General features: G+C 37.3%; 1 protein-coding gene across 1 annotated transcript in view; it reads left to right on the top strand.

Moving 5' to 3' along the window:
• Positions 1-4692: 4692 nt before the first annotated feature.
• DIDO1 (death inducer-obliterator 1) overlaps positions 4693-21320 on the top strand; it is a gene marked incomplete at its 3' end in the record, with an annotated part of 29035 nt that continues 12407 nt past the window's right edge. Inside the window, exons 1-6 of the mRNA XM_010171280.1 lie at positions 4693-4878; positions 6981-7091; positions 7415-8324; positions 8648-8966; positions 12040-12252; positions 13073-13298. Of these exons, the coding sequence (XP_010169582.1) occupies positions 4782-4878; positions 6981-7091; positions 7415-8324; positions 8648-8966; positions 12040-12252; positions 13073-13298 (1876 nt within the window). The remainder of the gene's footprint in view (positions 4879-6980; positions 7092-7414; positions 8325-8647; positions 8967-12039; positions 12253-13072; positions 13299-21320) is intronic.

Raw genomic sequence — 21320 nt, 5'->3', positions numbered from 1 at the left:
TGTGTAAAAATATAAACACCAGAAGACAGGGAAACGTTGGTGTTCTTTGAAAGCTTTGCTCTGTCATCATCAGATTAAGATGTTATATTGAGGCATCTTAAAAAGGGCTTAATGAAGTCAGCATCAGCAAATCCACATGTCTTCAAGCTGCCTGTCCTGCAATTAACATCTCTCAGCCCTGTGTTACTGGCATAGATAATCTCTCTCCCTTCCTTTTTGCCTGAGATTTGTGAACTGTGGGGTTACAAAGATGGCAGTAGATATAGCAGTGTGCTTTTCTGGAGGTTTTGTCTGGACATAGAGGGATAATATATTTACAGAAAGATGGGGTGTGATCACAAGCTTTCTCTTTTTTTATTTAATGAAGATGTGTTAGAGGATGTATTTTTAATATGTATTGTGTGTTTGTGAGCAAATGATAATACGGTAGCAGAATTTGGGAATATAATTTCTGTCTCTTGTTAAATTGGCTGCTGATACTGGAGTTTCTTCAAGCCATGTAGAGAATCCACAGGGATGCTGCATGCCAGTGACGGCTTCTGTAGCCTTACAGAGTGAGCAGCCCCTTGTTTTCAGGTTTGTCACTACTTGAGAATAGTTGACCAAATTGAATTTAAAAGCTTGTAACTGTTCTGTGATTTTTCCTAGGGTAGGACACTTTTGTGCTTCGATTGCTTCTGAAATTTAGATCCAGGATGAATTCAAGTGCCTAACTTGTTTTGGGGAAACTGGAACATTTTACCTGCAAAGTGATGGGGGAGAAAAAACCTGAGTGTTCTTTCTTAAGATACTATGCATCAGCTTTAAGCTCCGTTTTGAGATAAGTGGCTGTTCTGCTTCACTGCAGTGCTCACGTTATTACAGTTTTCAAGCTTAAAACCAGCTTGACTGAGGGGGCAGTTAATGGAATCCCGCTGGCTGAGATCTGATGAGCGCTTGCTGCGTGGATGATGTGCACGTGTTGAATGAGTTGGCAGCACGATGCTCCACCAGCTCAGCCTGCTTAAGTGCATCTTGTTCTCCAGCCCTGTTCTTGCACATCTTTACACTAGTTCTGATGGCTTGTGGGTTTTGTTTTTTGTTGTTTTGTTTTTTTTTTTAATCCTGTGGGATCACTCTTTGGTGGGTATGTTTTCTGCTGCATCCATCAGCTGAGTGTTTACTGAGGAGCTGGGTGACTGTTTCTGTGGCAGAGGTATGTGAGTGTATGTGGTGTGGATCATGTAACTGACCATGGGAGAGGGCAGCAGGACAGTAGCTGCCCAAGTAGTGCTAGGGTTGTACTTTGTTCTTCATAGTCCATAAACATGGATTTAATAAGCACTGTGAATCCTTTGTTTAAGGAGGAACTGCTCTGTGTGTTGTGTAACCATTTAAACCACCCTGGGGTTTGTATTGGCAAAGTTACTTCATCTCTGAAGGGAAGAGAAAATTCTTCCTTTAAGAAACTCTTGATTTGTTTTTCTAACTTAATTTATAGTTGGTCTTAAAAGCTTGCTGATTTTCACAGAGGAGATTGCTTATCACAGGAGTTGTTAATATAAGCAAAACTATAGGACTTTTTGAATAAGAAACAGTATATGTATTTATTATTAACACTATTTTGCCTTTCTGTCCCATAATTTATAGATTCTTGCCTCAGATTTTTCAGAGATATAGAATATTCTAAAGGAATATCCTTTCTAAAGGAGATGTGTCAGAAAGGCAGGAAGATGATGATGGGAATTGTCTGTTGGGGGAACTGCAGTAACTTTGCCTTTCAGTTTCAAAAATGTGATTAATGTGATTAATGCACTGTATTAGGAGTTCCTTTAAAACAAGATAACCAGTTTGCTGCTTCAGCTGACGTTTCTGTCGGTATCTCAGCTGCAATTGAATAGTTAAATTGAGAACAAACAGAACAAAATGAACAAAAAAAATCATACTGAGTTGGGAAGAGAAACAGGTATTTGAAGACTCCCAAAGCTGCCTTATGTTATAGTAAATATTTTTGCAGGCAGTTAATAGTATGTTTGCTTAGAAGTGCCAGCAGCTTGCTAGGTTTAAAAGTGTGGTTGAGAGTTCAAGCTTTGTGCTTTTATGTTTTGATACTATTTGATTTCTCGTAATTTTATAAGCATTTAAGTTTGATCTGTGTTAAGATAACAGTCCTGCAAGAGCAGATTCATGTAAAAGTTTGAAACTTACTCTGTCTTTCATGAAAAATAGTTTGGACCAAGTGGGGACAGGAAAAAATAGAGATACTAAATAAGAAGAAACAACCAAGCATTTCACAGCAAATGTAGGGGGTCTGCAATTTTAGTGTTTTAAATGTACTGCATTTTCATACCTCTCAAATTTGAAATTGCTTTAAAATTGCAGTTCTGTTAAAGTTTTTTTTTCCTGTAAGTGATAGTAGTAATACAGATAATAAATAACATCTACTAATGCAAAAAGAAGCATGATTCTTGCCTAGAATCTCTTAGTTTTCAATTGCTGTTTGTGTTAAAAATGCAATGTTATGTTAAATCAGAGCTGTGGACTACAGTGTGGTACCTTGCCACTGGGTGGGGTGTGACTAACACTGTAAAATGCTCACTATGCTCAGTGAGCCAGAACGTCTCCTAAGAAGAGAAGATGCTGATTCTGGTTTTGGAATGTTTCAGTGATATCTGCTCTGTGGCTCAAATGTAATTGTAAAGAGTGTGTTGCACACACAGCCTGGAGTGCACAGATACATAATTGTGCACTGTAAAGACAGATCTACTTAAATAATTCTGCACTATGTTGCTGCATAAATTATTCAAATATGATCCACTTTTTCCATGTTCTAGAGGCATAGTTTGTTTCATAGTTTAATATTAGAGTTGAACAAGAAGTGATGAGCTGCCTTTCCCTCTTCCTTTAGGCATATCACTTAAAAATTGCATGATGTGTGATCAGTTGGAGATTCTGAACAGGGAGATTGAAAGGTTATTACAGAAAAACAGCGTGGAAGAAGGCTATTTAAACTCAGACTGTCTTCAGCCATCAGTGACTGACTCCCTGGATATAATCACTGATTCAGACAATGGAGCAAAATACGTAGTAGAGCAGGTATTCAATGCCATGAGATATAGCACTAGGATTTTTAAAATTAGTTGATTCTATTGTCTTTTTTTGAATTTATTTTTTTTCCTCCTCTTTTTGGAGTGGCAATAGTTGTCTGAGGGAAGGAGTGTAAGTATCGTACATAATCCCCTATAGAGAAGGTACAGGAGAAAGAAATACTGATATATGCACTCATGGGGTTTTTTCCTAATTCTGCTTTGCCACAGTCATGCAAATTTTGAGATTTATTGTTCATGAAATAGTAAAGTGATCCACTGATGAAAATCAAGATTTGGGGAGGGGTTTGTCTTTTCCACTCTCCTTATTTTTGGGACGGTGTCATGGTGTTGCAGAACACCTAGAAGCCATCGTTGCTTAGGAAGTAAAAAACATTTCTAAACAGCAAAGATACTTTAAGAGTTGGGGACTTGAGAGATTTGAAAAAAAGACATATTTTTTTAAAAAAGAATAGTCAGACTGTGTATTGGCATGTCTAAGTAGGATTATCTAATCTGTTCTTAAATTTGTATGTCTTCCACCTAGAGTGCTAATGATCAGTTTCTACTCCTTTGGAAGAATAAGTAATGTTTTCATTATTTCCTACACCTGCTGTGGCAGCTCACCTGTCCAGTATTGTCCTTTTGTCTTTACTCATTTATTTTAGAGGTCAATTCAAAAGTGATGTTTTATATCCTGTCCATCTGGGTCCTCCTTTTCTTCCCAATTTATTTTCCAGTGTTCCTGTAGTTTGGTAGGCTACTTTGGGTGAAATGCAGACATTTTCTACTGATCTTCAAGCTCAAATACTCAGAAGCGAGCAGTCAGGGGTGATGTTCCATTGCCATTCTGCATATGAATTGGGACACCTGGACTAAACAGTTTTTCAGATACTTTAAATTACTTTGGGATTTTGAAATGTTTTCCAAGGGTTAATTTTTGGGAAGATGTGTAGTTATTGATACAATCTGCTGTCCTTAGAATAAAGCTTCTGAAATTTTCTATATTGGAAACCTCATTAGTGAAAGGGACAGTGAATATTCCTTAATTCTGAAGCTCAGCTATAAATTTTTATTATCCCACCTTGCAAAACCACTGAGTAGCCACTTGGATTTAAATCCTCAAAGCTGCAGTTGTCTTCTGTGATGAAATTTAGTACAAAGTGGTAAATCTTCCCTACTGTAACCTTCAGCATGTTGATGGCATTTAAAAGTATTTCTGCATTTTCATTGCACAATACACGCTTATTTAATCTCACTCTCAGAATGCTTTTAAATACTGTAAATGGAATAGACTTACTGATTACAGTTTATGACTGTTCTGGAAGTCTTAATGGGATCTAAATGAATTGATGAGAGTACAATCATACTTTATATTTATTTCAAAGGTCTCAACTGTTGGTAAGTGGTGGAGGTGGTGTTGCTTTACTTTGACTTTTCTTTCCAGTTTCAGTGTCTTTCTGAAAGTAGAAAACTGTCAAGAAGGCAAAATAATGGAATTTGCTCTATAATGTAATAGAGGCAAAACAATTCCACATTTATATAAACACTAGTTTATAAGTTCATAAATGTATCAGTGCCTTATTTTGTCTCTTTTTTCTTTTTTCCCAGGAGCCAGCAGGAGAAGGAGGATTGATAGTATTTGGTCCAACTGACGACTCGGAGACTCAGTCTGGCACTCCTGAATCAGGAAATTCAGCATGTGCTGGAAGGATAATGCTGAATGACTCTGATCCTTTGCTGCCCTCCTCTGGCTCTCCTTTTCATTCAGCTCTGCAGGGAGAAACTATTGGAACCTCTGATGCTGTGTCAGGTAAAGCATATAGAGGACATTGAAGAGACATCTTATTTGTTTAATTTTTATCTGTAATTTAAGTCTCAGAATTTGGATTACCTCTGCTTGTAGCTTGTAACATTTGTTCATCTTCCAAGGTAAACAAAGACGTAAACTTAAACTGTTTTTATTTGTTCCTTTACTTCTGTTGTAGCCTTTTTCTGGTGTGAATATAATTTTAGTGTTGTTTTTTTAAAAAAAAAAATAATAACAATTTTAGTTAGTGATTTTTTTACAGGGGAACTTAATGGAATTTCATATTGGATTGGAGCAGTTTCAGCTTTTTACCTGTGTACGACAGGCTTAAAATTCACTTTTTATTCTGGCTATAACATTAATCAGTTACTATTTAAATTGATGTTCTAGAGTCTGGTGCTTTTACAGCGACAGTTATAGTATCTCACTGAAATGACTACAACTTAAGTGTTAATTTCTTTAACATATCTGCATGGATGTGTATATTTCCATAGCATAACATTCCTGTGGTAGCATTGTAGTGCAGTGCTCTGTGCAACAGAGGAGTTGCACTATAGAAAGTGTTTGATAAGGCAGCACAGTAATGCAGCTGGTACAGTGTATGAAATAAGGAGGCATTTATCACCAGTATACACTGCAGGACTCGGAGAAGCTTGCTAAAGGATGCCTCTGCATCCTCGTAGTTGTAACATCTACTTCTTTCAGCAAGTACTGTTATTTAGGAGTTATGTTAATGTTCCCTTTTGGCTTACCTGTGCAATTCTTGAGCCAGGAATACGGATATAACTACTCCAGAAGCACTCCTGGGGGAGTGTTTCTTGTTGTGTATGTCAAGTGTTGTTCTGTTTACCCAGTTCATGGAGGTTCATACTTACTTATACTCATACTAACTAGCGCATGTTATAGTTTTACATGAACAATGTAATTGCAGTGACTGCAAAACATAGTTTCTGCGTTCATTTAAGAGAGCATACATGGCATGCAACTCATTTAAAACATTACACCGTGATGTAATACCAGCTTCAATACTGTTCAAACTGGGTTATTCCTGAGTTACTCAAAATGCAATCTCAGATCTTATATTTATTTCTCTCATTTGCTTCTGTCTTTTTAAATAAGAGAATCTCCTGGTGTGCTGAAAAAGACTTTTGAGAAAAAAGGGATCCTGGTAGTCAGCACAGGTTTTGGGTTTTTGCTGATTTTTTTTGTCATATAGGTTGAAAACCTTTTTTAAAATAACCATGTAAAGGAGCAGCATTTCTCAAGTTTCATTCAATGCAGATTTTTTTTTCCAGAGTGATATTTGAGAAGATTTTTATTTTGTTTATTTTCTTTAGAATTTCTTCTATCAAATAAACCTTGTTAGAGAAGTAATGAAGGGAAAATGTGTTGCTTTATCCTGAATACCCACCAGTGTTTCTGAAACAACTTTAAAATAGCATCTAAACAATTTAATAGACAAGATATAAACCTAGTTTATTTTAACAAGCAAGACTGGGGTATTTCTCTGGTTTTACATTTTGTTTTAAATCCAAAACCTCGTTGCTCTCTTACTAACCTTGTATTACCTAAATAGCTTTGAATTTCTTTAAACTTGCTGTTGTTTCTACCTTGTTTCTTATCCTGCTGCAGGTAATTGATAGTCCTTTCTACCAGAAAATGTTACTGATACCAAATACCATCCTCACCTTTAAAACAGTAACTCTGTTTGGATGACTGGTTGTTCTGCTCCATGGTCTTTCACCCTGGGGCATGCATGGTTCCTGTGTCCGTGTAAGGAGTGGAACTGCTGTAGGGTTTTCCCCAGACAAACCCCAGGGAATACATGGATACCACGGAAGGATTTTTTTGAGAAATATCAGAAATCCTAAGGCTATTTAATAAAGTATGTCAGTGTAGTGTCCAGACCCGTATAGTTAACGTAGTACTTCATCTTTGAAGGAATTCAGTCAACTTTTTATTGATATTCAGTGACTATCAGTGGCTTGAAATTGGAGTTAAGTATTTGTTACAATGACATAATGAGATTACATCAGAATATTTAGTAGTTACTCGGCTATGAGTGTTTTTGAATCTTGAGTTTTGAAGCTTATGTTTCTCTTCAGCTTTTCAGGGTGGGGACAGTGTTTTCTGTACTATGGAACAAGCTGTAAGTTCACAGCCAGTGTCATTAGAATCTGAATCTAATACTGACAACATGGAAAATAGTTCTCCTGGTAAGATTTCTTCCTTTTAAATTGAACAGAAAATATGTTTATTTGTCCATTGTGTATATGGGTGTGTGTGTATATGTGTATATACATATATTTTTAAACAGAAGAGTTTCTAGCAGCTGGATTATGTTGATGCAGTGTTCAGTGATGTACTTGCTACTGCTGTTGTATCACACTTACAAGAAAGCATTTTATCTGTTTTCAGGGTCATAAAATGAGGGAGAGATATATAATCACAAAGAAAATAGTACTGTGTTTGAAAAAAAACTTACAAGAATAAACATTTCCCTTCACCACCAGTTTAATAACTTTTCCTTTGTTTTTAGCATCAGTTTTGGATGACAAAGCTGATCACAGTAATGAGGAGGAACAAAAAACTATCAAGCCTACAAGTAAAGAGTTCAGGAAAACCTGGGGATTTCGAAGGACTACAATTGCTAAGCGAGAAAATGCAGGAGATGTTGATGTGGACTCTAGTGAGCAGCAGCCACAACAGCAACAAAGTTTAAACCTCAGGCGTAGCGGACGGCAACCAAAGCGAACAGAAAGGGTGGAAGAATTTCTTACAACGGTCAGACGCAGAGGAAGGAGGAATGTTCCTACTATTCTGGAAGATTCAAGTGAACCAGCATCCTGTCCAGCTACAGATGCTGAAACAGCTTCAGAAGATAGTGTTGAGAGCCCTCCAGATATAAAACCCGTGACTCGAAGGATTAGTACTAGGAGCAGTAACGATCAGAAAGGCTCTAAAAGCAGATGCACAAAAGAGGAAGAAGACGACGACGAAGAGGAAGACGAGGAAGAGGAAGATGATACTTCTGATAGTGACAGTGATGGATTAACACTAAAGGAACTGCAGAATCGACTAAGAAAGAAACGAGTTGAACAGAAACCTGTGCAGATAACATTGAAAGACATACAGAACCGCCTGCGGAAGAGAAATTCAGAGCAAGACCCTACAGAAACAAGTGATGTCCAGTCTGAAAAACAAGTTGAGTCTGAGTTGCCTGTCAAACAAGAGCTTGAGACTGCAGACAGCACTGAGATTGCCAGTCAGGTGGTTGTGACTGAGGAAGACACCGAAGATCTTCAGGTTCAGACTGAGGTAAAGCCTGCTCTTGGCACAAAAGGGATCACAGATGAAGAACCCGAAGAACTGCCCAAAAGCAAACCTGAATCTGAGATTTATGACCCAAACGCACTCTATTGTATTTGTCGTCAGCCTCATAACAACAGGTAGGCAAAGGTCACAACTAAAATCACAATGCAGGTATTTGGAATTTTTCTGTGATGAAAAATTCAAACCAAATGCTGATGCTTAATTGTTTAATACATGTAAATGAGCTGTTGGGTTTGTTTGATGTTTGGAGGGGAATATATAACAAATATTGAAAAGAGTGGATAAACATGAATACAGAAATTAACAGGCAGAAGAGTATATTGGACCTTTAATGGGGTACTTAAGATCTGCTGCTTGAAATATCTGTTGAGTGTTAATTGCCTTTTCATTTCACAATGTTTTACTGTTCCTTGCCTTTTTTTGTTTTTTCCCCTTTCAGGTTTATGATATGTTGTGATAGATGTGAGGAATGGTTTCATGGTGACTGTGTGGGTATTTCTGAGGCTCGAGGGCGATTGTTGGAAAGGAATGGTGAGGACTATATCTGTCCAAACTGCACCATTCTACAGGGACAGGATGAACCTGTTTCAGAAATAGACCAGCAGGAAGCTAAAGCAGGGCAAGTAACTGTGGATGGCACAGAATTCACAAGCATAGGAACAATCGAACAAAAATCTGTTGAGGACCAAGGAATCAAGGGTAGGATTGAAAAAGCTGCAAATCCAAGTGGGAAGAAAAAACTGAAGATATTTCAACCTGTAAGTATTTGAATTGTTTCTTATTTTTCATGTTTCACTGAGTACATTGAGACAATGGCTTCCTTGTACAGCTGTAAATCTGACTTGGTTTTTTTAAAGCTAAATATGAAGCTGAGCAACCCACTAAATATCACTGTTTAGCAGAAATTTATCCATAGTTCTAGCAATACAGAACTAAAACTAAAAAAAAAAAAGTTATTTTGAAGTGGGGAATTTAAAAGTTGTATGTAGATCTAAGGAAATGCCACACTATGTGCTTTGTGCTATTCTGCCCTTTCTAAATACTATTTTGGAAGTCAAATAATAAGGTGTTCTTGTAATTAAAATATTAGAATTCTGGACTGTTTTGTACTAGCTTGGAAATAATCTCAAACTATTTTGGACATTTTCAATGGTAGTGAAACTTTTTACTTAAAATTGACAAGTGTCTGTTGGTGTTAAATCCAGCTGTACTTCCAATTAGGCTTTTGAAGTTTTGATTTTTGTCCTGATGCTTCTTCAAGTTAGTAGTATATAGAGAATTGTTCTGTACTGTCTTTTTTTAACATAAACATGTGAGTTTTGAATTATTACAAATACTGGCATAAAATATAATAGAAACTTAAATTTTGTTAATAGCAAGTTCCACTCCCAGGTCAAAATACAGGCAAAGAAGCTTCTTCAGCTCAATATACAATTTAAAAACTTGTGCTGCAGTGGTTGGCTTTGTCCTGCCTGAGCTGCTGTAGTGACACCAACAACTTGAACATTTTCCTTGAAGAACATGTTTAATGTATTTGCTGTTAGAATGCTACATCTATTCCTGTTTTTCCTGTATGAATTTGTTCTTTGACACCTTATTTTTAAACTTTGAAATCATTCCTAGAATAAGTATTACAAGTTTGAGTGTAAGTGTCTCTCTGGAGGAATCTTTCTGTTGTGGTACATTTGCTACAAAATGTTTATGGAACACTCCCCCACTTCTAGTCAGTTGCAATAGCAGAGTTACCCCTATCAGCATAACGAGCTTAAAGTGTACATCAGAACAATTTGAGCTTCATATGTAAATATTTACTATCTTAAGATAAATGTGTAGAAAACAGTCTTTTCTCCAGAGTGTTTTCAATTACAGTTTGAAATACATTTGTAGTTTGTTTGTACACAAAAATATTTTAGAAAGTCTTGTTTTTTTGGCATTGGTCTGTTTCACTGATAGTGCTCAAATACATTTGTAGTTTGTACACAAAAAAGTTTTAGAAAGTCTTGTTTTTTTGGCATTGATCTGTTTCACTGATAGTGCTCATATTAATTTTAAGTTCTGCTTCCAAGTATCACCAGTTACTCTGATATTAACATGCTAACAAGTTATTTAAAGGTGTTAGGCATCTCTAGTGAAAGAAAAACATAATGAACTCATTACCTCTTACAGAAGAACTAATATTTTAAGTATTCTTTTCCATTTGGAAATGGACCAGAACTGCTTTATTTGTGTTTGCCAGGTGGTGCAACGGAGAGAACTGAATGGTCAAGGCTGTGCTTTAGCCCATGGTTTCTCTCCTGCCTCTGTTAAGACCCCTCCATGGCTTGTGTAAACAAGCACCACTCTCACTGCAGAATTCCCTGCCTCACTGCAGAATTCCCTGCTAGTTCTGAGTAAAAAGAACATTGCTTTTTCATATGTTGATGTGCTGAAATCACTCTACTGAAGTGACTGAACACTCTCATTATTCAGTTTCTTTCTGTTCTCTTACACCAGAATTCTAAGCACTTTGAGACTCAAATGCTTCTTTTTGTTGCTGTCCAGAAGCACCTGTAGCTGTAGAGTTTGGGTTTGTGATTAAAACTCCTAGAAATTGTATGAGTACAGACATCAGCACTGAAAGTTATGTCATCAGCTGAGTAAATACCCTTAATTAGAAATGACAGCTTAGTTAATCTGAAGTTTGAGGTGTTTCTTAGGGAATGTGAATTGATACTTCTTTCTTGCACTTCATAGTTAAGTGTGTAAATGATGGAAAAGTATTCTAAAGCATAAGCTTAATTTTTATGGGAAAATTGCCAAACCCAGGTTTTATCAGACTGCAGCAGATAATGCTGTTTTACTGACTTTTGATGGGGGAAAAATAAACCACACTATGCAAATAATATTTTTTTTTTTTTTTAAATGGAAATATTCCTGAAAAACTTACTTTTGGTAATTACAAATTGCAGTTTATTGACAGGAGAGAGGCTGTCTAGAGCTACAGTAGTTCCAAGTGTTAGGTCAGTTGTATAACATTTTAGGAGTAATCTAGAAGAGTGAGGCTAAAGGCATAATACCTAGAGGTGATACATTGAGAGTCTAAAGAGCTTTCAGATATTTTTAAACTTGTACCTAATGTACTGTTTTTTCAAGGAATGTGCTGTTTTCTAAATAGTAACATTTGAAGAAGTGCTTAGTATATAACAATTTGATATAAAAGGAGATTAATTGTGAAGCAGAGAGAAATCCAGATTCCATATGCAAATTTCTTGATGTGTAAGAAGTATTAGGTTATGGCAAAATTGTCTGGGAGAATGGTTGTGTTTAGGTAAGTGGGGAACTTATAAAATTAAACTTGGTAAACCTCTAGAGCAAGAATTATCTGTACACCTGAATAGCTGAGTGCTGTCTTATGCATGTGCATGTGACTGAGGACAGCTACTGATGGTGATATAGAAGGAAAATGTGTTTTAGAAACCTTCCTCCTGAGAAACCAGTTCTGCATTATTAAGGAGATTTCTCACATGATGTAGAGGATCAGAAAAAAAGCATTTCTGTGCTTATGGGATCTGAAAATTTAAGAAAGTAGCCTCCCTAAATTCATTGCTAGCAGAACAACCACTTGAAAATACAACATGTTCTGAAAATAGTGTGTTACAAGAGTGAAATTCTTACATTTATATGGGTTGTTTCTGCTGTATCATGACTGAAAGTTGTTTTCACGCTGGCAATTGTGCAAGTCACTAACAGTTATAGCTGTGGTCTGTACATATGATGTGTGAGCATTTCTACATGTTATAGAGGAATGTTTCTGTTGTTTCCTCTTTGAACTCACTCCGTTTCAATCTATAGGTAATTGAAGCTCCTGGTGCGTCAAAGTGCATCGGTCCTGGCTGTTTTAATGTGGCTCAGCCTGATTCTGTGTATTGCAGCAATGACTGCATTCTCAAACACGCTGCGGCCACCATGAAGTTTTTAAGTGCTGGCAAAGATGCAAAACCAAAACCTAAAGAGAAGATCAAACCAAAATCTGAAAAACCTGGTGTGCCAAAATCTCAAGTGCAGGTAAGTTAATGTTCATCAGCCAGAACAGTTGTCCTGGAGCACAGTGGCTTATTTCTCTGCTCTCCTTTTTCAGAGAAATAAAATTACCAAGTCTTGCATTGAAAAGGAGCTTTCTGTTACATTTTTTTGTTGTCTTGCCTTTTTCTGTGGTAAATGCACTTTTAAATTCTTTTGCAAATAAAATGCTTTTCTGTCACTTTTAGAAAATCTTAATAATTGCTTCTAGATAGAGATAGTTTCTTAAAAGGACCTTCTAGATGGCAGCGCATTTTTTAAAGAAAAATTTATTTGAATTAATTCCAAATTATTTTACCTTTAAAATAAAACATATTAACAGTAAACCTTTTTATTTTAATTCCAAATTAATCTTACCTTTTTAGCTCCAGATTACTGGCATTGGGGAGTAATTTGGTATTACTGTGAATTGGGAACTAATGTGGCTGCATTGAATTTTGTTCTCTGGGAAGGAAAAAGATAAAATCAAAGCCTTCTCCTTTCCCTTTTGAAACCACTACAAAATGGGTAGTAGCTCTTCAGACAAACAAACAAAAAACCCCACAACCATAACTTAATGATAAATACAATTGTTTTGAGGTGGTTTCTTTCCCATTCTCTTTTCCTGAACTTAAAATGTGTAATATTGTGTAAAAATGTGTAAATATTTTGCTTTATGAACTTGAATGTGAAAGTACCTAATTTCAAGTATATTTACAGGAGTTTACTATAAAAAAGATGAAATACATGTATGTAACTATATCTCTGCTTTTTTGTAAAATATATTTTATGTTTATTAGTAATTAAGCTTCTTTTAATCATACAGACAGGTACTAAGCCTCTTTCAAACCAAAAGAGACAATTTCCTGAGAAAAGGGAGATGAATGTGAAGAAGACTATTTTGACAACTGCGAAGACTGAGGCAAACACTCAACCTATTGCTAGAGAACCAACAGCAGAAAACACCACGCCGTCCTGGGCAAGCGATCATAATTACAATGCTGTAAAGCCTGAAAGGACTGCTGCCATTTCATCTTCACTGTTGTTCAAATGTATGTATCGCATAGGGATATTCCTGAATAATCATTTACATTTTCTTTGAATACCCATCCATATTTGGGTCTGCAAGACTAGGGAGTTTAGGATTTGGGTTTTGGTTTTTTTTTTTCTTTCTTAATATGGCACCAAACTATTTTTCTCGACCTTCAAAGATTCGCACACAGAGATACACACAAATAGGAGACATGTTTAGAAGTTTCATTTGTATCATATGACAGTTGTATGATTAAGAACCTGTCAATCTACCCAGCTGATTTCTGGATGAAAACTACATGATTAAGCTTTTAATTTTTTCCTATAAAGACAATAACTGTTTCTAACCTAGAAAAGGTAAGTATTGTTACACTTGTGTTAAGTTTTACAAAAAGGTTGCACAGTGTGCACTGTGAATCAGCAATTGACTGTACTGATTTGAATTGTATTTTTGTAATTATGATTTGGCACTTTTCTCTCAGGTCTTGCATTTTCAGTGCTAGTGCCGAGAACGAAATCTTCAACGTGGTATCCAACAATACTTTACACTTCTGCAAACAGCTTTTAACTGTCAAGTATATCCAAGTTCTTCCTGCTGCTTTTCTTCTTCATAAGAAATAATTTAAGGACCATTGTTATTTTAAGTTTGGGGGGAGGCAGTACTCTTTTTTGGTTTATTTTTTGTTTTCTTTTTCCCCTTTCTATTTATATGTTCATACTTCACACATTATCCACACACACAAGGACACATCTTAAGTGGATACTAGGCAGAGATACTGCCTTGCATATTTTTGCAGGTTTTGAATAGCATCCTTGTAACTCATAGAAAGGTAAGTCAATGCTGCTTTGTAGCCTGAACAAGTCTTTCTGCTAATGACATTTTTTTTATTTACTCCAGCTAAATAGTCTTACAATGCAGTTGTGGATCTTCAGGTGAAATCTTACATTTCACATCTACAAAACACATGACCTGGTGCCTAATGTTTACTCCCTTGATGATTAATGAATTCAGAAATTCAGTTCTCACAGCTTTCTTAACCACATGTTAGCCAATTTTCCATTTTATTTTCAGAAATAAATGTAGTTATTAAACACATCATATGTAAAGTAACGGATAAGTTTATAGATTATCTTTAAGATGAGATTTTTTTAGATGTAATTTTTAAACACTGAGGGAACTCCAGCTACCCTGAATTGCTGTTTATTGTTGTAGCACATAGTAAATTGACTAGGTATATTTTAGATGTATTTACCCACATCAAATCTTTAAATGGTTATAATTTTTCCCCTGCATATTTTGTTACTTGGGCCCTGTGCTTTTTTATAGTGAACTCTTAAGATACATATTTTGATAAACTTGAGCTTTTTTTTAAGTTTCTTCTAAAGAAGCTGTAGCTTTTTTGTGAGAAACAGTAGTGTTTTAAACATAACTAAAATTAGGAGAGAAATATGTACATGAAACTATAAGGATTTATTCTACATAACAAATTTTTATTACACTTTCTGTCTCAATATATTTGCAGGAGTCCATGTAACCATATCAGTTAAAATGTCCTTATTGCTATAGGGTTTTTTTCTAGGAGACAGGAATACAGGTTTTGAGGCAGGGAGTTTGAAGGTTTTTTAAGGAGAGTCGCTTTTAAGTTTTACCACACTGGAAGTTATACAGGTTTAACCAATTCCAGTAGAAAATGGGATTCCTGTAGCTAAATTGTTAAATTCATTCAAAAATATGTGTATATACCAGACTTTACTAACAAGTAGAAAACAACTTAGTTCATGTGATGAGGAACTCTCATATCAAATGCAAGGAAGAACTTCAGATTGCTGTTATTAAGGTAAGTTGTACTAATATGTGGGAACTCTGTGCCATTACTGAATTCCCAGATAAATTGTTTGTGTATTTTTGAAAAAAAATTACCCTACTTTTTGACTGGATGGATTTGATCTGTAATGTTCCTGAGAAGCTGCTGTTGTATCATCTTTAAGAGTATTCTTCAAGATTTCATTTAGCAAATCTTTATATGCTGTTCAAAACATAGAAGCTGTAGCATTATGGACGTCTGTGAGAATCATCTCACTTCACTTTGGGTATCTTAAGAGTTAGAACTCTAAGTCTGAGCTAGTCTGTCAAGAAAAACACCTTCAGTGGACGAAACATATAATCTGGTTTAGGCACTAATGTTAGAACAAAGTGACTCACTGTTTAGAAATGCTTATTTCTGAACATTGATTATGAAAGATGTTTCAGATTACTAGTTCAGACATCTAGGTGTCTAATATTTGGACTTAAGGTCGCCTAGAGGAGACTAAGGACGGCATTCTTCCATATTTCATGGTATTTCAAAATACCACCTGCGTTCTGCCAGAACTTCAAGCCATGATCTGCAAATCCTTATTTGTGACTTCAGTGCATGAAACCCTTTAGGAATTAAGGAAACTTAACGTGATTAGCAGAATTACTCTCTCTAATACTCTTTCCATCAGTCAGTTTATGATATTTCAGACATGGATTTACTTAATACATTTACTCTGTACTTGTCAGATACAAGATTCTGTTGTTACATATGACATTAGTTTTATTAAGTAGTAGCAAGAAGAAAATCAAGCCATTCTTACAGATGTACTGCGTGTTAGAGGCACACAGTATATTTGCATCTAAACCATGCCACCAAGCCCCCTTTTCTCCTCCCAGCCTGTTTTGCATTTCAAAAAGAAGGATATCTGGTGCTAGTAGTATGCAGTTGCATAGAACAGTGATTTATTTTTCTGTTACCCCATTAGTTCATGTTTCTTCACTTCCTGATTTTTTTTCTGTAGCTTTTCTGGAGGTGAATTAGGGCTGGACTTGGAATTGACTTTGTACACCAAAATCTGGAGCCTGGTTAATGACACTGTTTAACATCTTGATATTCCTAATGAAAATAATCCTATTTATTCATGTAATATCTAGAATGGGAAATACCTTGAACTTATTTTGATAAGTGAATATTAAGTACAAGTACCTTTAAAGTTGCAGGCAGTATTTGAACTATACATATAAGAAGAAATGAGGTATGTGTTGCACTCCCTTTCAGAAGTGTTGCTTTTAATTTCATTAGGAAAATTGGTATTATCTTAATATGCAGTGTTCAACTTCTATATAGAATTTCAAATGTCACCCTAGCTTCCAGATTAATACAATGGACTGTTGAGATTTAGGAGCATTGTTGTTCAGAGATTAGGCTGTGATGGAAGTCCTGATTTTGTCATGTGAGCTGGTGTTAATTATCAATATTTAAGTCATATCAAAGGAGATGTAAAATTCGTAACAAAAGTAAAACAGACTCTCATTTGTCTGGTAGGATCATCTAGGTTTTTGTGGGGAAGCACCACCCAAAATTATTTCTGAAATATTTCCATTTTGTTAGCAGACTAACATACATTTTACAATAACAGGAAGCATTACTTGTGATTATACTGGAGGAAGACAAACTTTAAACAGCATAATATAAACATGTTTTGTTTTTTTTCCACAGTGAACCACAAAAGCAGTTTACATCCACTTAAACATCTTAATTACAGTTATTGGTAAAAGTTACTAGGTGTACAGGAGAGTGAAGAGCATAAAAAATAAGCATTAATTGTTTCTAATTATTGTTCTTGTGGTAGAACTTCCTGAGTAAAAAGCACTTCATTGTCACACCAAGCCACTAAACTTCTGTTTACTTAACTTCAGACAGATAAATAGTATGAATTTATAGCTGGCTAGTGTAGTATCTTAAATTTGATACTAGTATTTCATAGAAATCGTTAATAAGTGGGACTTGAAGTGTTTCATGAAGCACAATGTGGTACCTCTCCTGCTGTGAATGACAGAGGCAACTTAATGCTGCCACCTCCTGGAAGTGGGAGGCCAGGTTTGTAGAGCCTTGGCTCTGGTGATACAATCTTCCTTTTATTATCCCCTGGCAGTTTTCTTCATTTCTTCTGCAGCTGAACTTTTCTACACCCAAGACCTGTTCACAAAGGGAATAGTGTTTGCTCGTGTAGTTAAAGATCTGACACGCAAAGGGCGCTTGGACTGCTTTGTTCCTGTACACCTCTTAACAAAATATGGAGACTTTTTAAAGGCAATACAGTGATAGTGGGAGCCCATCACCAGGGAGTGTCATTCACATACCAAAATGCTAGGACTATAGCATACATAATTTGGTTTTTTTTTTTTTGTTTTGTTTTTTCTTGTGTTATTTGTTTATTTCTGAAATAACAATAAGAAGGCAGGAAGGAAAGAAAATATACGACTATAGAGAGCAGGGGGACAATGTAGTGTACTCAAGAGAGAGGAGCTACAGCTCAGGAGGTAGAAGTGAGGTAGGAAGCTCTAAGTACTGTTGTGAAAAGAAAAAAATAAGGCCTTGTCTGCGCACAGACTGGTGCCAATTTAATGCTTCTCTTCAAGCAAGATTGTACCAGCTTAAGTTGTGACTCTTCAGTTGGGTGCAGTGTGTGTGGATATACTGCTGTTGGTTCAGCTATTAAAAGTAATTACTAACTACTAAAAAATACTTAAACTGAGGAGCTGTTCGTAACTCCCGAGTATGTTGTCTGCAAGGACTAATTGTAGTTAAACTTGATGCCTTTGTTTTGGTGTGAGTGCTTCCCCATAGAATAAACTCTTCTGTGCCAAGTTCCATACTGTTACAACTAAATAACTTCTGGCATATGAATTAACTCCTTAAAAACTAAGATACTTCTGCTTAATGCTATATTCTGCAACATAGACCCATACTGAGAGGCCATAAGTACTGAGTAGTACCAAAGGAATAAAACCAATTATTTTATGTTAACTGTTAATTTTCTGGAACATGTGGCTGCTGAATACGTGGGTCTGACCTTAACCCTTTGTAACTAGAGGGGTTTTTGGAAAGGCTGCTGCTGGACTGAGTAATGATCAGAATACCTAAGATGAGTCTGACAGAACTTCTGAGAAATTCATCTTGGAGATCTGGCTTTGGAAGGAAGGACTATAGCACAGGAGTGGCTGGTGTAACGTAGCTCCAATGCTGAACTTGTACCATGAGAATGGCAGGGGTTGCACTGGCACAGGGGCTGCTGTGTGATCTGAACCCTGGCTGTGGAGTGAGGCAGACCGGTAGTGGCTGCTGAAGCCAACATCCCCTGGGACCCAGCCCATTAAAAGGAGCAGTGGGATCCTTGGGGAGCGATTGTCATCTCCTGCCTGTGAACTGGAGCTCCCCTTCTCTGCTCTACAAGGTATGTTACATCTGTCCTGTGGCTCTCAGCCACGTGAAGATTTTTGTTGTGTCTCTTTAAGTTAGGAAGGTTGGTCCCTGCTGCTGGCATGCTTCCTATTTTGCCTTTCAAGCCCCTAGCAGCCCAAGGCACTTGGACAACAGGAAACCAGCACTCCTGCCGTTCTGGGTGCTTGGCTTCAGTATAAGGAACCATTGCTGAGAGGAAGTGTTGGGGGTGCAGAAACCTGGTACAACTTGTGGATGCACTATGAATATTAGGGTGGTTTATCTCTTGTCATCAACACTGAAAGTGCTGAAAGTTTGATTAAAAAAACCTCACCACCCTCTATTGCTGTTTTGCTTTCTTTTACTAATGTTACTTTAGTTCTTTGGACTTGCTCACTTGACTGCATAGCCAGTGAAAAAGGTCTTCCTCTGCTAGTCCCCAAATAAAAGGGTTTTTCTGAGGTGATCTCTTGCACTTTGGAGTCAAGTTTTGCTGCTGATCTTGGTGTTGATGATTCGCTATGTCTGATCTGTACTGAACTTGGAACCTGAAGATGGCCCTGTCCCTGCAAGGAGTGATGATACCAATCCATAAACGGTCTGGAAAATAAGGAGCCCTTTTTTTGCAGCATATAGTGCCTCTCTCACTCAGGAGTGGTGTAGTTGTGAGGATGTAGTCGTCTAATGTAGATCAGGTAGATCACTATAATTTCATGCAGATTAAAACGAAGCTCTTTGTGTTTAAGCTACAGATTGGCATGAGAATAGCTACAGCCCTTGACTTGAATGCAAACAAATCACCACCACAGAAGAGGCCCTCGGCTCAGAGTTTCCTAAAATAACTTTAAAACCAGATTTACTTTCTTTGTGTGCCTGAATGCAAAGGTTTGGCACACAGGCAGCTTAATTACGAGCTTCTCATTGTGGTGCTGATTAGAACTGATAGAGGCTTTTGAAGAAAAGCAGCAGAGTAGGAGGCACACCTCTGAAACAGGAGTGTTTGATAATAAAGTTTGATTTGGTCTTGAAAGTGGAAGCGGATACATAGTTCTGTAGGCAATTAATAGTGAAAACTAACACTGAAACCTAGTCAAGAGTAGTTCAACACTTCTGAATTATTTAGAACTAACGCTAAGCTGTCTTTGAGGGAAATGACAACAACAACAACAAAAATGTAGCAAAACCAGGTTTCAGGAAAGCAGCAGTTGAACGGCCGTGGACCCGAAGCAAGTTACAAACCACACCTCACCTTCACAGCCTGGGGCACTGAGTGCTCGGTGCCACAAGAGGGTGCTTCAGTGGCACCTAACAGGATTGACTCTGCGACAGGTTTCCGAGGCTCTGAGATGTCAGGCATGCATCCCAGCAGTGTGACTGTGCAAGGGCTGCTCTTGAGGAACCGTCTCGTAACTGGTAAGTAAATTCCCGTTGTAGAGTGCTTTATAGCTGACATCGAAAGCACCAGCTCACCCATGTGTTTTGTTCAGTTTTGTGAGTTAGGTCATGCATCGAAAAGGTTTCACTTCAGAAGAGCTCATGGGTTAAAGTTTGGGGTGGAGGGGTTAGCTGAAATTCTGCTCTGTTAAAATTCTTTCTATCAGGAGTCCTGCAGAACGGGGTCATACCACAGCTGCGTCAAACAGGTCCGTTTAGGACACAGAGTGGGCTTGAATGAGAAAGGGAAGCTGTCGGAACACCACCACTTTTAGATTTGAGAAATCTTGCCCATCCTCAGTTTCAGCAGTTTTACAAAGGGGGGAAAATGCAGTTCCTAAATTCTCAGATATTGGCAAATTGGGGTGTGATATTTCATTGGTCCTCTTCTAATGTGATAAGTGCCAAAACCAGCTCCCCTCACATTTCGTAGTGTTCAGACCAGACAGCTGCAGCACTTTGGAACGGCTGCACGGAGAAACAGATAGTGCAGCTCCCCTCATCTGAGCAAGAAGGAGCTGCAGGACGTGCAGAGCTTCCAGTACAACTTCACAGGCCAGTTTTTGAGTGACACTCAAAATGCTGGCTGGGGTTTTTCATTAATTCCTATTTAGATCATTACTTCTGGTTGGTGTTTTCACACCTGCAGTCCTGTCGGATGGTTGAGCTGTTGTAAAGGCCAGTGCTGTTGCAGATCTTTAGCAATTAGCTCTTCTCAAAATACATAATTACTCAGCTCTGGCCAGCCTCTATGCAGGTTGTTGGAGAATACCTTCTAACAGGTATTTTTGCTTTTTTAACAACTGCAGAGCTGCATTAGAGTGAATTTTCCTCCCTCTAACTTGACAATTTTTTTTGGAAAAGGACATAAGAATCCTTTTAAGTGCAGTAAATGATCCCCTTTAAAAGGTGGATCACAGGTAGCTGTACTCTTCTTCTTAGGTTTTATTCTGAAATTCTACAGAAAATTTATTTTTTACAGAAAAATGTTAACTACCAACTTTCTTACTGTTGGTGCTACACAAACTTGTATGCTGTGCATACATTTGAAAGTTAATTGTGGTGGTTTTTTCCCTAAAACTCTCTGTTTTACTGACAGAGGAGTGTGAAAAGTATCTGTAGAACCCACAGCTGCTTCAGCAGCCTGTGTGATGTGGGCTCGTAAAGGCTTGATGTGCAGGGCAGAGCCTCCTGAAGTGTTGGGTTGCTCTCCTGCTCCCTTGGGCCAGTTCTCCCACTGTGGATCATTCTGTGCAAGCTGGACAAGATGACACAGCCATCAGCTGGGTTAGTGTAGGTGGAGAACAGAGGGGAACATCCAGACAGTATTAGACACCAGAGGCAACAGTTCTGGTGTATGAACAA

The sequence above is a fragment of the Antrostomus carolinensis genome, unplaced genomic scaffold (genome assembly GCF_000700745.2).
Source record: "Antrostomus carolinensis isolate BGI_N321 unplaced genomic scaffold, ASM70074v2 scaffold20557, whole genome shotgun sequence".
Taxonomy (NCBI): domain Eukaryota; kingdom Metazoa; phylum Chordata; class Aves; order Caprimulgiformes; family Caprimulgidae; genus Antrostomus; species Antrostomus carolinensis.
This window is presented reverse-complemented; position numbering and strand designations above follow the sequence as displayed.